At 60.0% G+C, this 12,585-nt stretch overlaps 3 protein-coding genes across 4 annotated transcripts; all 3 read right to left on the bottom strand.

Annotated features, from left to right (window-relative positions):
* Positions 1–2,081: 2,081 nt before the first annotated feature.
* On the bottom strand, positions 2,082–7,476 carry LOC135315919 (protein CD300H-like). 2 transcript variants are annotated; one of them, XM_064466944.1, is made up of 8 exons: positions 7,347–7,476; positions 6,900–7,241; positions 5,975–6,122; positions 5,182–5,300; positions 5,051–5,095; positions 4,438–4,490; positions 3,852–3,989; positions 2,082–3,580 (listed from the first exon to the last, which is right to left on the bottom strand). In XM_064466944.1, exons 1-8 carry the CDS (start codon positions 7,384–7,386, stop codon positions 3,446–3,448), a joined length of 1,020 nt encoding a protein of 339 aa, XP_064323014.1. In that variant the 5' UTR covers positions 7,387–7,476; the 3' UTR covers positions 2,082–3,445. The 2 variants fall into 2 exon arrangements, with proteins under 2 accessions (XP_064323014.1, XP_064323015.1); XM_064466945.1 differs by lacking the exon at positions 5,182–5,300 and having other exon boundaries at positions 5,051–5,151; positions 7,347–7,474.
* Positions 7,477–7,530: 54 nt separating this feature from the next.
* On the bottom strand, positions 7,531–9,991 carry LOC135315997 (CMRF35-like molecule 9). Its single transcript, XM_064467419.1, has 4 exons — positions 9,505–9,991; positions 9,097–9,330; positions 7,904–8,151; positions 7,531–7,813 (listed from the first exon to the last, which is right to left on the bottom strand). The coding sequence occupies exons 1-4, from the start codon at positions 9,989–9,991 to the stop codon at positions 7,631–7,633; spliced, it is 1,152 nt and encodes a 383-aa protein (XP_064323489.1). The 3' UTR covers positions 7,531–7,630.
* A 258-nt stretch (positions 9,992–10,249) lies between these two features.
* On the bottom strand, positions 10,250–11,313 carry LOC135315996 (CMRF35-like molecule 6). The gene is made up of 3 exons (XM_064467418.1): positions 11,259–11,313; positions 10,523–10,947; positions 10,250–10,432 (listed from the first exon to the last, which is right to left on the bottom strand). Exons 1-3 carry the CDS (start codon positions 11,311–11,313, stop codon positions 10,250–10,252), a joined length of 663 nt encoding a protein of 220 aa, XP_064323488.1.
* Between the last annotated feature and the right edge of the window lie 1,272 nt (positions 11,314–12,585).

Genomic DNA, 12,585 nt, shown 5'->3' with positions numbered 1-12,585 from the left:
ATCTCTCCTCACGTGCTACCTGGGGGCTGGAGGCCACAGTAATTCATTAATGAGCAAGGCAGTGGGGGATCCCTGAGCTCTGTTCTGCTGGGGCTTGTCTCTCTCCCCAGCTTCACGCAGGCTCCCCATTTCCCCAGGAACCACTTTCCTTTCCAGCAAGGCTCAGTTGCTGCTTCTGACTCTGCCTTCCTGCCCTGGCCAACGGAAGAACTCCCTCTGCTGCTGAGCCCCCCTGAGTATTAGCAAATTTTGTTATAGAGTATATAGGTGTCCCAGAAGCCATCCCCTTTACGCCTGAATGAGGTACAGGGGGGTCAGTGCATGAAATACAGGCATGATGGAGGGAAGGTGGAGAAGGGAGCAGGGCTGTGTGGGACAAGGTGGACATCAGGGAGCATCCCTGCTCGGTGGTGCCCGGCTCCCTCACCCATGAGGTTCACTGCTGGGCACACACGACAGCACTAGGAACTGAGCCTGGCTCTGAAAATGAATTTCCACAATACTCCTGTACCCAGCCCGCTCCCGCTGTCCCTCCTCGCTCAGGCTCTGCCGTGCAGGTCCCCAAAATAAGCAGCCCAGGGCCGGGATCTGCCTGGAGGCGGTGGTGAAGAAGCAGCTCTTAGTGCTTCCAGAAAAATCACTGTTCCCTTTGGGGAAGGGGTGAGTTACAGGAAGGCTTGTGCACTGGGTTAGGATATCTCTGTGTTCAGCCGACTCCTGCAGCCACAGCTTGGAAATCGTGATTTTGGGGCAGAGTTGGTTGCGTCACCGAAAACTGGGAATAAAACTCCTTAACACCGAGCTTGTTAAAGAGCAGGCGTGACTATTTGGCGCCGGGTGCATAGGGGACCCTCCCGCCCAGCACACACACCTACTGGAGTCCATTTTTGACATTTATACATGACAGTTACACCGTGCCTGGCTAATACATAACCGTTGGCCTGACTGAGCATCCTCTTCTTCCACTGCTCTGTATCTTCTTCGCTTAAGTTTAAAACGAATGGTTTTAATTCACTTAAGTTTAAAACTAGTGGTTTTAATTCACTGCTCATGCTCAAAAGCAGTGGGGGGTTAGTCCTTTTGTCCCTCAGTTAGGTCAGGGGTCACAATCTTCCCCTGTGGAATTACTTTCCCCCCAGTTCCTGTGACTCTCACTGGTTTCATTGTTCCATGGCGGTGGCATCCCTCGATCTTCCTCATGGGAGAATGTTTCTGTTATCGGTGTTCAAAGTTTCTCAGCTCATGAACCTTGAATTCCTTTCACAAGTTGGCTCACAGAGTCGTTTGTATTTCTCAGGATGTGGGTTTAGGTTAATAATGGCCCAGGCTGCAAGTTTAACCCTTTAGTTCTTTACAACAGTTGCACAGTGTGAATCAGCATCCCTGCCCCTGACACCAGCCCGGCTGCACGGAGCTATAGTGCCCGAACTCCCGTGGCAAGGGAAAACTGGTCTCTCCAGGCAAAACCACTTGCATGGGACCCTGTGCATGGAAGAGCTCAGGTTTTCTGCTCCCAGCCCTGCTTCCACCATCAGTCAGGCCTTCAATGCTGGAAGTATAGAGGCTTCACCTGCCTGGTGTTATTTCTGTCCTCCAGGGAGCTGCCCTGAATCACCACTAAGTGCCTTGGTGCTGCAGCGAGGGCTCTAAGAAAGCCATTTAGTTCTTTTTTTAAAGCATGAAAACTACCTCCAGATAGGGCATAATGAGATCCGGTTACCCCCAAAAATCCAACCGATTCCTCCTCCTGATTCCTTCACGGAGGGGTGTTATTATTTCCAATAATAAATGTTGGAGCAGGAGGAGCAATAGAAGATGTTCTTTTTTTCCTCCTTTCCACATGAAATTTGTGGCAGAAGAAGTTTGGCTGCTTGGGTGTGGAGGGGTTTGCTTTCCCTTTTTTCCCTGCAATGGCTGGAATCTGGCTGGATGCTCAATTTCATTACCAATTGCAATGACGTTTGTCCGTGCCATCGCTGTTCGTTCCTTGTGTGCGTTCAGCTCCTGACCGAACACAGGAGGAATTTTGCTTCTATAGAAATATAACCTTATACAGGAATAACCTATAGGAATAATCACAATTATTGTACCACAGACATTTACTTCCAGCTGCTTTTGGTTTTGACAGAGCAGGGATGCTCCGCATGGCTTCTCGAATGAAATAGTTACAAAAACACTGAAAAAAAGCTCTGCAGTGGTTGATAAAGTTAATGAATTCTCTCCAAATGAAGCCTTGAAACACACTCGACTCGGCCTCACAAACAGATGCCCACCCCATGACCTGTTTTTTGGGGGTTGTCACGATGGATGAATTGCCCGGCGCTGGGCAGGAGCAGAGGGAATATGCACAGAGGAGGGCACTGGGGCACCCTGGGGACAAGAGCGCACCCAAAGCACGGCCCCGTGGGATGTCCTGGTGGGGAGCGGTGCCACAGCAGGTTTGTGCTGGAGCAGCGCAGCCCTTGCCCATAAAGATCTGGGTTCCCACACTGCTGGAATCCACCTGGGCGCCAGCAAGGGGCCGGACCCGCTTTCAGGGCAACACTCTGCAATAAACCCTTTAGCGAGGTGGAAGACCGCCACACAAATACGGCTAAATACGGCATTGGATCCCATCAGATTCTCAGTTGCTGTCACTGATAAACTGATACGGAAGAACGTTCATCTTTACAGAAGAATGCAGTTAGTGGGTGCCAGATAATAAATTATCAGAAAGCAGAGAAGAGCAGGGTCACAGTTACAGCCCATCCATGTACTCCCAGCTGGGGGGTCCCTGGGGGTGGTGGTGGGGAGAGCAGAAGCAAACCTCCCTGGGGGCTGTGGGACAGGGGGGTCGGGGGAGCCGCTTCCCAGCAGCTGCACAGCAGGGGTGGAAGTACCTGTGCCATCTCCATTGCACCGAGACCCTAATGCACTGGATCCTCCAGCCGGGTCCCCCCAGCATTTGGATATAACATTTCTGGCTGTCCTGCTTCCCAGGAGCTGCCAGCTCTGCCTGGCATCGGCATGAAAAAAAATCAGTCTGAGGCGATCAGTGGGTATGGGAGCTTCAGCCTGCATGAATAACGCAGCCAGAGGGGCAAGCGAAGAGGGTGCTGGGCGCAGGGAGCCAGGCAGCCCGCCCTCACCTCCTCCCACCAGGCTCCTCCACACCCTGCCTGGCTGGTCTCTGGCCCGGGCTACCCCAATGCGAGGGGCAGGTTTTTTATTCCCAGCACCATTGCTGTATGGGTGAGGTCTCCAAATGCAGAGGGATGATTTCATCCTCACCCTGCTCTGCACCTCCTGTTCAACCTCACCCTCTTCGAGGTTGCTCCCTGGAAACGTCCAAGCCTACAAGAGCAGCCGCTCCGCTGTCAAGCCAGCTCCTGCCTGAGCAGAAAGCCGGCCTGTGTCCCGCTGGCGCTGCCGGCAGCAGAAGCAGCCCGCGGGGCCGGGTGCCGGCTCACACCCTCTGCGCTGAGCTGCAGGGCTCTCCTGCGGGACGTGGGGCTGACGGCATGTTGATGTAGATCTCCTGCTGCTCCGGCGGGGACTTCTGCACATGGGCATATATAGCCTCTTTTTCCTCTTCCAAATGCTGGGAAAGGAGGGGGATAAACAGAAAACATCCTTCGTGGGGTTGCTGAAACCTCTCTCATCTGTTTTAAGCACCCAGGAGCAGCCGCGGGGACCAGAGAGGGCCTCCACATTATCCAGGGTCATTTGCACCCCAGCTTGGCATGTCCCCTTTGGAGCACTCTCCCGACCCAGCCAACCCATCCCAGCCAACCCATCCCACTGCCCACACCATTGCCCACCCGCCCTGGCTTCCCACCCCCCACCCCAAGCTCGGCACTGCATTCTCCTACCTTATCACTCTGCTTGACCTCTGCATATTCAGTCGTGGTGTTTGCCAAGCGGCAGAAAGCCTCGGCGTTGCTGTACAACTGGCTCTCAGCTGTGCCCGTGCTGTGGTTAATGTCTGCATAGTTCAAGGCATCCGCTTCCTGACATGTGAAGGAGAGTGATGAGCTCTTAACCTACAGCCGCTCCCCTGCCTGCAACCCGGAGGGGTGCAAACATCTCCCGTCCTGCTGCCTTTCCTGATGAGAGCTGAGACACTGCTGGAGCACCGGGTGGGGGGGAAATTTAACTGCAGCAAGGGCTGGCTCAATATTCCCCCAGGGAAATCTTGGAGGGGCTTGGGGAGAAAACTCTCAGCTCAATCCTAAATTCCCTTCCCAGAAATACTCTGCAACAGTCACACAAAAATCCCTGGTTGGGCCTTTCTGTTGGTGATCAGAGCCCAAAGGGTCTCTCCCAGCCTAAAGGGCATGAACGTGGCTGAAAGCAAACGGATCTGGCAGCTCGTTTGCTCAGCTCAGTGTAGAATGTTTCCCCTCCCCTGGTGTGCTCAGAGCACACCATCCCCAGACCTTGTGCAGTTTGCCTTACTGTATGCGACATGCTGCGAGTCCTGTCCATCTCTAGAGCTGCTCCGGAGAGGGCTGTATGAAGCACAGACGTTAGTCATGAGTGAAACCAGAGGAAAAAAAAAAAGTATTAAAAATGGCGCGGCCGCTGTGAATCTCACTGCAAAGCAGGAAGGGAACCTGTTGCTCCATCAAACATCTAAACTGGAGCAGTTCTTCCAATAAAACCAGATCCCACCCTCCAGCTAGTGATGTCCCCTCCTGTCCCTCCCCATCCTTCACACTGGCCTTAAACTTTGCACCAAGCCTAGTGCAAGCCTGGCCTTGTACAGCTGAGTGCATCTGGAGAAGCTGATGGTGCCCTGACACACTCAAGCGGGTGCCACGCTGGCAGCATCCACCCCGAGAGCTCCCATTCCCTGCTCACGTGGGGATCAGACCTGTGGGACGGTCCCACCGCTCCCTCGGGGGAAGGAGACCTCCTTGGCGGAGGTCTCAGCGATGGGCCCAGGAACTGGGTGGATCAGGGAGGGAATGGGGAGAAAAAAAGAAATATAGAGGAAAAACCAAATATAACAAAAGACGGGCTGTGGTGCAGAAACAGCGTGTGTGTGGCAGCCACAGCTTCGCTTTACCCTTTTTCCTCTTCCTGGACAGCGTTACCAAAACGCCAGTAGCAACTGCGAGCAAAAGAAGAACCACTATGATGCCTGGAGTGAGGATGCTCTCGATCACACTGCAAGAAAGAAAGAGTTTCTGTTCTCACACTTTTTGAAGCAGATTAGGGAGGAACCAGCACAGAGCAGGCACGCAGGGAGTGGCCGTGGGTGACGAGGCTTGTCTTGGGAGGAAGAGAAGCAGGCACGAGGATGGTCAGGCTGCAAGCTGGGCATGGAACAAAGCAAACAGAAAACCACAGAAGCAAACGGACACTTAGATCTAAGAGCTGCTGCGTCTTCGCTATTTTAAGGATCAGTTCCTGCACCTAGTTTAGCTCCAGTTTGTTGCCCTTGTAATGGGCAACCAGGCAAGGCTGGTGTGCCAGCTACCCTTTGAGGGTCCTGATGGATAGCCTCAGCTTTGCCCACCTCCTACATCATCCCCAAGAGGCAGGAGAGGAGGGAGGAAGCTCTGCCACTCCAGTCTCAGGCTTTGTCAACTTTTTCTGTGGGGCTTCATGTGACTACAAAGCAGAACAGGACTCAGCTCAGCACTTGGGTTTCCCACAAGCAAATGGTTCCTCTGAGTTTTGGGGAAGGAAACAGGGTCAGTGTTGCAGCCAGAAACCACTTCTCGCGTGGTCCTAACCTGAACCTTGCTTAAGCTGCAAGTCAGAGAAGGGACAAGCAGGGCTTTGCCAGGGCCACGCAACCAGGGGCGCTGGTTCCTTCCCATTGGGAGTGGCTGCCTGAGAGGATGAAATGCTGGTCTCTAAAGGCAAAAGCAGGAGGTCTGAATTCTTAAGGGAGGTGCGAAGAGCCCGGAGGGTTGCAGGGCTCCAGCTGCACCAGAGACCTCATGGAAGGAGGTGGCTGCTGCAAGCAGGTGCTGGTACTCACTGTGCAGGGCCAGAGCCCTCATGGAGGCCGTCATCTGAAGGCATTTGGGGAGCTGTCTGTGTGGGGACTACTACCGAGCTAGAGAGATAGGTGTGCTTGGTGAGCTTGTAGTTGAAGGTGCTGACTGGTACTTGGGAGCTGGAAGAAACTGTAACACGAAGAGGAGAAGCACAGGCAGCCTCCCTGCCGCCACAAGGGAAAATGCTGTGGGTTTTGCAGCAAGTCAGAAGTGACCTATTTACTGTCATGCCAGGAGAAACTGAGTCCCTTCTGCCACATCCAGAGCACGCTCCTCGGGGTGGGACAGCTGTAATCCCCTGCCCCTGCCCAGGAGGAGGATTTTTGCAGTCCCAGTTTCCCCCCCCCCCTCAAAACACACGCACATGCAGTGGAGTTCACGCTGCAGGAAGGGGTCTGGGAACCCCGTGCCCAGCCCAGCATCAACGCAGCAGCCCCCTGTAAGTGTCCCACCGCAGGGGCTGCTCCCTGGTGAGGGGACACAGAGGGACGTTCCCTAAGCCCAGGGCCTGGTGCCCACAGGCACTGGCTGCCCCACAGCGGGAAATGGGGCACGTGGCAGGGGGAGGAAACCCCTGGTGTCATAACATAAAGCAAGGAGAGCAAAGACAGGGCAAGCAGGATCTGGACAGGGGAAAATGGGGCACGGAAGGCAGGGTGGAGCACCCCAGAAATGGGTGGCTGAAGCTGGGGCACCAAGAAGGGGCTGTGGTGAGAGCCACACACAGGGAACGGGTGAAGGCAGCATCTGCTACAGCAGCAGACTGCCAAACCAAGGAGACACATCCTGGGGCTGCTGCGCTGGGCCAGGGCACCCCTCCTCCAAGCTGCCCCTTGCTGCAGCCCCTACTCCCAGCACCTGGAGGGGACACACCAATGCTAGACCTGGGGATCCACAAGTACTGACCTGGGGACACGATCACCTCCACCTCGGCACTCACATCACGCTGGAGCACACCCGTTCGCACCCCGCAGAGGTAGGTGCCTGCATCCCCCTCGACCAGGCCCTCCACGGTCACCGTGAACACCCGCTCTGTGCGATTGTCCTGGATGGAGAATCGGTCCCACCACACTATGGGGTGCTCCGCCGACGTGATGACGATGTCAGTATCACAGGTAGAAACAAGTCCTCCCGGTGTGCACCAGAACTTCGGTTTCATCTCATGGCCATGCTGGTACGTGCAGCTCACCGAGAGGGACCCCCCCAGGAACCCCCGCACGGTGCGGGGCCCCCTCACCGCCCAGCAGCCTGGGGAGACACACGGAGATGCGGGAGTGCTGCTACCGCCGCCGACCCCCGCCCCGCCCGTCGGGGCCCCCCCGGAGCCGCTCGGGGGCTCCGTCCCGGCCTCACCTGGCAGCAGCACCCAGGCGAGCAGCGGCAGGAGCTGCATGGCCGCTCCCGGAGCCCCGCCGCGCCCAGTTCCCCGCCGCGGGGCCCGGCCCTTCCCCGGGGACGCGCCTGCGGCACCGCCCGCCCCGTCGGGGCGGAGCGCTGGGACCCCGGAGAGAGGAGACGGAGGCGGGGAGCGGTGTCGGAGAAGTTTTATTGCAACCGGAGGCTGAAGGGCCCGGCGGGTCCCGGTGCTGCCCCCCTGCCCAGCCGCCCCGTCGGGCCGTGGGGTCCCCGTCGGGGGCTCAGCCGCCCCGCAGGGTGACCCAGAGCACGGCCCCGCTCATGGCCAGCAGCGCCAGCAGCTGCAGCCCAGCCAGCACCGGGAAGTGGCAGAAGGGGCCGTGGGGCTGCAGCGGAGAGTCTGTCGCTGCGGTGGGTGTCTGGGGGGTGGTCGGAGGGAAGATGGGCTGGTGTGAGTGTCGGGGCTGCAAAGGGCAGGAGGGGACAGATGCAGCGGGTGCCTGCTGGGCTCTGACCCACTCCTGTCCCTCTCCATCCCCCCACGCCCACGGTACCATCTCCTCCTGCAGCCCGGCCCCAGCCCCCCGACGGAGAGGTCCCTGGTGCCGTGCAGGGGAGGGGGCGTGCAGGGACTGACCTGGGGACACGATCACCTCCACCTCGGCACTCTCATCACGCTGGAGCACACCCGTTCGCACCCCGCAGATGTAGGTGCCCGCATCCCCCTCGACCAGGCCCTCCACGGTCACCGTGAACACCCGCTCTGTGCGATTGTCCTGGATGGAGAATCGGTGCCACCGCACTACGGGGTGCCCCGCCGACGTGATGACGATGTCAGTATCACAGAAAATACAGCTCTTCCCAGTTTGTACTAGAACTGCTGGCTGAGACTGAGTGTGCCCAGGTGGCCAAGGAGGCCACCAGCCCCCGGGCTTGTGTCAGCACTGGGGTGGCCAGCAGGAGCTGGGCAGGGATGGGGCCCCTGTGCTCGGCCCTGGGGAGGCCCCACCTCGAATGCTGGGCTCAGGTTTGGGCCCCTCGGGACAAGAAGGGCCTTGAGGGGCTGGAGCGTGTCCAGAGAAGGGCAGCGGGGCTGGGGCAGGGTCTGGAGCACAAGTGTGCTGGGGGGCGGCTGAGGGGGCTGGGGGGGTTTAGCCTGGAGAAGGGGAGGCTGAGGGGAGCCCTTCTCGCTCTCTGCAGCTGCCTGAGAGGGGCTGGAGTGAGGGGGGGGCTGGTCTCTGCTCCCAAGTAACAAGTGATAGGACAAGGGGAAACAGCCTCAAGTTGCAGCAGGGGAGGTTTAGCTTGGATATGAAGAAAAATGTCTTCACCACAAGAGCAGTCCGGCCCTGGCACAGGCTGCCCAGAGAGGTGGGGGAGTCACTGTCCCTGCGGGTGTTCAAAAGACACACAGATGTGGCACTTCAGGGCATGATTTAGAAAGCATGGTTGCGTTGGGTAAACGGCTGGACTTGATGATCCTGGAGGTCTTTTCCAACCTTAATGATTCTATAATATGATTCTTTGTGGAGCCCGGCCCTTCCCCGGGGACGCGCCTGCGGCACCACCCGCCCCGTCGGGGCGGAGCGCCGGGACCCCCGGGTCCGCCGGAGAGAGGAGACGGAGGCGGGGAGCGGTGTCGGAGAAGTTTTATTGCAACCGGAGGCTGAAGGGCCCGGTGGGTCCCGGTGCTGCCCCCCCGCCCAGCCGCCCCGTCGGGCCGTGGGGTCCCCGTCGGGGGCTCAGCCGCCCCGCAGGGTGACCCAGAGCACGGCCCCGCTCATGGCCAGCAGCGCCAGCAGCTGCAGCCCAGCCAGCACCGGGAAGTGGCGGAAGGGGCCGTGGGGCTGCAGCGGAGAGTCTGTCGTTGCGGTGGGTGTCTGGGGGGTGGTCGGAGAGAAGACAGGGGCTGGTGTGAACGTTACCAGAGGTGGCTCAGTCATGGTTAGAGGGAGGACGGGGACTTGCGTTGACATCTGTGCTGCAAAGGGCATGAAGGGGACAGATGCAGCGGGTGCCTGCTGGGCTCTGACCCACTCCTGTCCCTCTCCATCCCCCCACGCCCACGGTACCATCTCCTCCTGCAGCCCGGCCCCAGCCCCCCGAAGGAGAGGTCCCGGGTGCTGTGCAGGGGAGGGGGCGTGCAGGGACTGACCTGGGGACACGATCACCTCCACCTCGGCACTCACATCACGCTGGAGCACACCCGTTCGCACCCCACAGATGTAGGTGCCTGCATCCCCCTCGACCAGGCCCTCCACGGTCACCGTGAACACCCGCTCTGTGCGATTGTCCTGGATGGAGAATCGGTGCCGCCGCACTACAGGGTGCTCCGCCGACGTGATGACGATGTCAGTATCACAGGTAGAAACAAGTCCTCCCGGTGTGCACCAGAACTTCGGTTTCATCTCATGGCCATGCTGGTACGTGCAGCTCACCGAGAGGGACCCCCCCAGGAACCCCCGCACGGTGCGGGGCCCCCTCACCGCCCAGCAGCCTGGGGAGACACACGGAGATGCGGGAGTGCTGCTACCGCCGCCGACCCCCGCCCCGCCCGTCGGGGCCCCCCCGGAGCCGCTCGGGGGCTCCGTCCCGGCCTCAACTGGCAGCAGCACCCAGGCGAGCAGCGGCAGGAGCTGCATGGCCGCTCCCGGACGGCGGGGCTCGGGCTCCCACCGCGTCCGGTTCCTCTTTGCGGGGCCCGGCCCTTCCCCGGGGACGCGCCTGCGGCACCGCCCGCCCCGTCGGGGCGGAGCGCTGGGACCCCGGAGAGAGGAGACGGAGGCGGGGAGCGGTGTCGGAGAAGTTTTATTGCAACCGGAGGCTGAAGGGCCCGGCAGGTCCCGGTGCTGCCCCCCCGCCCAGCCGCCCCGTCGGGCCGTGGGGTCCCCGTCGGGGGCTCAGCCGCCCCGCAGGGTGACCCAGAGCACGGCCCCGCTCATGGCCAGCAGCGCCAGCAGCTGCAGCCCAGCCAGCACCGGGAAGTGGCGGAAGGGGCCGTGGGGCTGCAGCGGAGAGTCTGTCGCTGCGGTGGGTGTCTGGGGGGTGGTCGGAGGGAAGATGGGCTGGTGTGAGTGTCGGGGCTGCAAAGGGCAGGAGGGGACAGATGCAGCGGGTGCCTGCTGGGCTCTGACCCACTCCTGTCCCTCTCCATCCCCCCACGCCCACGGTACCATCTCCTCCTGCAGCCCGGCCCCAGCCCCCCGATGGAGAGGTCCCTGGTGCCGTGCAGGGGAGGGGGCGTGCAGGGACTGACCTGGGGACACGATCACCTCCACCTCGGCACTCACATCACGCTGGAGCACACCCGTTCGCACCCCACAGATGTAGGTGCCTGCATCCCCCTCGACCAGGCCCTCCACGGTCACCGTGAACACCCGCTCTGTGCGATTGTCCTGGATGGAGAATCGGTGCCGCCGCACTACGGGGTGCCCCGCCGACGTGATGACGATGTCAGTATCACAGGTAGAAAGAAGTGCTCCCGGTGTGCACCAGAACTTCGGTTTCATCTCATGGCCATGCCGGTACGTGCAGCTCACCGAGAGGGACCCCCCCAGGAACCCCCGCACGGTGCGGGGCCCCCTCACCGCCCAGCAGCCTGCGGAGACACACGGAGATGTGGGAGTGCTGCTACCGCACTTAAACCACCTGCCTCACAGGCCGGTTCAGTGTGGGGCTGGAGCCCCAGGTGTCCCCTCAGCCCTACCTGGTAGCAGCCTCTAGGTAAGCAGTAGGAGCTGCATGGGCAGGCTGGTCTGGTCTGTGCCACAGGGCAGCCCTTCTGCCCCTCACACTCCTATGTTATGTCTTTGCAGCTTTGCTTCCTCTTCTGGGTGGGGTCGCAGTTCTGTTGCGGCTGGTGGTTTAGCAGGAGTGTGGGGTTTGTTATTTCCATTGGACTCAGCTGACCTCTTGCCTCCCCTGCTCTGAGAGCAGTCTTGCACTGTCCACCGTGCCCTGTCATCTCACGCCTGCCCCCGCTCCTGTCCCTGCCCCAGGGGCTCCCCTTTCTGCCCCCCAGAATGGCTGTCACTGTGGGCTGCAGTCCTGCCTCTCCCAGCCTCGCTGCCACACCACCCAGCCTCTCCGATTCAGGCAGGGCACCCCATGGGGGATCTGCCTCTCGAGAGGTGGCTCAGCCCTGCACAGGGACCCCCTGAGCCCAAGCGTGCCCCCAGGCCTGGGGGCAAGGTTGGCACAGTGCTCCTGCGTGGGCACCCATGGGAGATGCCGAGGGGGAGCCCCAGCCTCCTGTGCCTGTACAGCTGGACGTGAGCATCCGCCCCCGCTGCCCTGCCCAGCACGTCCCCCCGCACTGTCCCCAGCACAGCCCCTCTGCGGGTCAGTAGTCCCACGCTTGGTGCCCTGATCAGGTCTCTCCAGGCTTCCCTCTCCTCTCCCCATCCCTTGTCTCCTGGAAGTGACAGTTCTCCACAGCGTGCTCCTTCCCACACCCATCAGCGACTCGCTGAGCCTGCGCTGGGTTGGGCAAACCCTTCGGAAGAAGCTCCCAGGGGTGAGGAAGAGTTTGGGGACAGGTGAGGACAGGCAGAACAAATCCAGCCCATGCACAGGGACCAGACACGTGCTGGGAGTCACGGGATCATTCTCCGACAGCCATGGGCAAGTCCCGGCACAGACCAAAGCCTCATGCGGACCTGCTGCTGGTACTATTGCAGCTCTGGCCTTAGCAAAGGTGAGGAGGCAGCTTTATTGCCCACAGTTGGTTCTGTTTTAGCGGTGCTGAGGGTGTTCCTTGGTGGAGACACAACCAAGCCGTTCCTGTCCCTGATTTGTGCCTTGCCCTGAACCCTGGCCCCTGACAGCGGCTCTCTGCAGGCAAGGGGTCCCTGCCCTGAGCGTCACCTGGGCTGGCCTCTGGGATGCTGCGTGTCCCCGTGCAATTGCTCCTGGGACCATTCCCCTGCAGGGAACAACCTGGGAGCCCTGCGGTTCCCCGTGGCTCTGCCACCTGGTTCGTGCCTGCTCCTGGCACCTTGGGCATGTCAGCTCCTTAAACAATGCTGAAGAGAAACAACTCTCCTCCAAAGCTTTCTGGGGGACACCAGTGAAGCGGGATGTGCCATGAAATGTGGGAGGTGGCGTGGCCCTGGGGGGGATGGAGGTGGCCACGCTGCTCTCCCTGATGAGGCTGCTGGTGCCACACATGAAGAGCAGGGTTTCTGCAAGGTTCCAGCAGTGTGCAAGTGCCCGCTTTTTGGGGTTGCAGAACCTG

The sequence above is a fragment of the Phalacrocorax carbo genome, chromosome 16, assembly GCF_963921805.1.
Source record: "Phalacrocorax carbo chromosome 16, bPhaCar2.1, whole genome shotgun sequence".
NCBI lineage: Eukaryota > Metazoa > Chordata > Aves > Suliformes > Phalacrocoracidae > Phalacrocorax > Phalacrocorax carbo.
The sequence above is the reverse complement of the archived record's forward strand: the minus strand, read 5'-3'. Positions and strand labels throughout refer to the sequence as shown.

Coding starts and splice junctions, on each gene's coding strand:
- LOC135315997 (XM_064467419.1), bottom strand. CDS start 9,991: ATGCAGCTCCTGCCGCTGCTCGCCTGGGTGCTGCTGCCAGTTGAGGCC. Junction 8,152..9,096: donor CTGGGTCACCCTGCGGGGCG/GCTGAGCCCCCG, acceptor GGCACCCCGTAG/TGCGGTGGCACCGATTCTCC. Junction 7,814..7,903: donor CCGGGCTGCAGGAGGAGATG/GTACCGTGGGCG, acceptor TGCCCTTTGCAG/CCCCGACACTCACACCAGCC.
- LOC135315996 (XM_064467418.1), bottom strand. CDS start 11,313: ATGACAGGGCACGGTGGACAGTGCAAGACTGCTCTCAGAGCAGGGGAG. Junction 10,948..11,258: donor CAGAGCAGGGGAGGCAAGAG/GTCAGCTGAGTC, acceptor GTGTCTCCGCAG/GCTGCTGGGCGGTGAGGGGG. Junction 10,433..10,522: donor CCGGGCTGCAGGAGGAGATG/GTACCGTGGGCG, acceptor TGCCCTTTGCAG/CCCCGACACTCACACCAGCC.
- LOC135315919 (XM_064466944.1), bottom strand. CDS start 7,386: ATGCAGCTCCTGCCGCTGCTCGCCTGGGTGCTGCTGCCAG. Junction 6,123..6,899: donor GGAGGTGATCGTGTCCCCAG/GTCAGTACTTGT, acceptor TTCGTGTTACAG/TTTCTTCCAGCTCCCAAGTA. Junction 5,301..5,974: donor GAGGGCTCTGGCCCTGCACA/GTGAGTACCAGC, acceptor TTCCATGCCCAG/CTTGCAGCCTGACCATCCTC.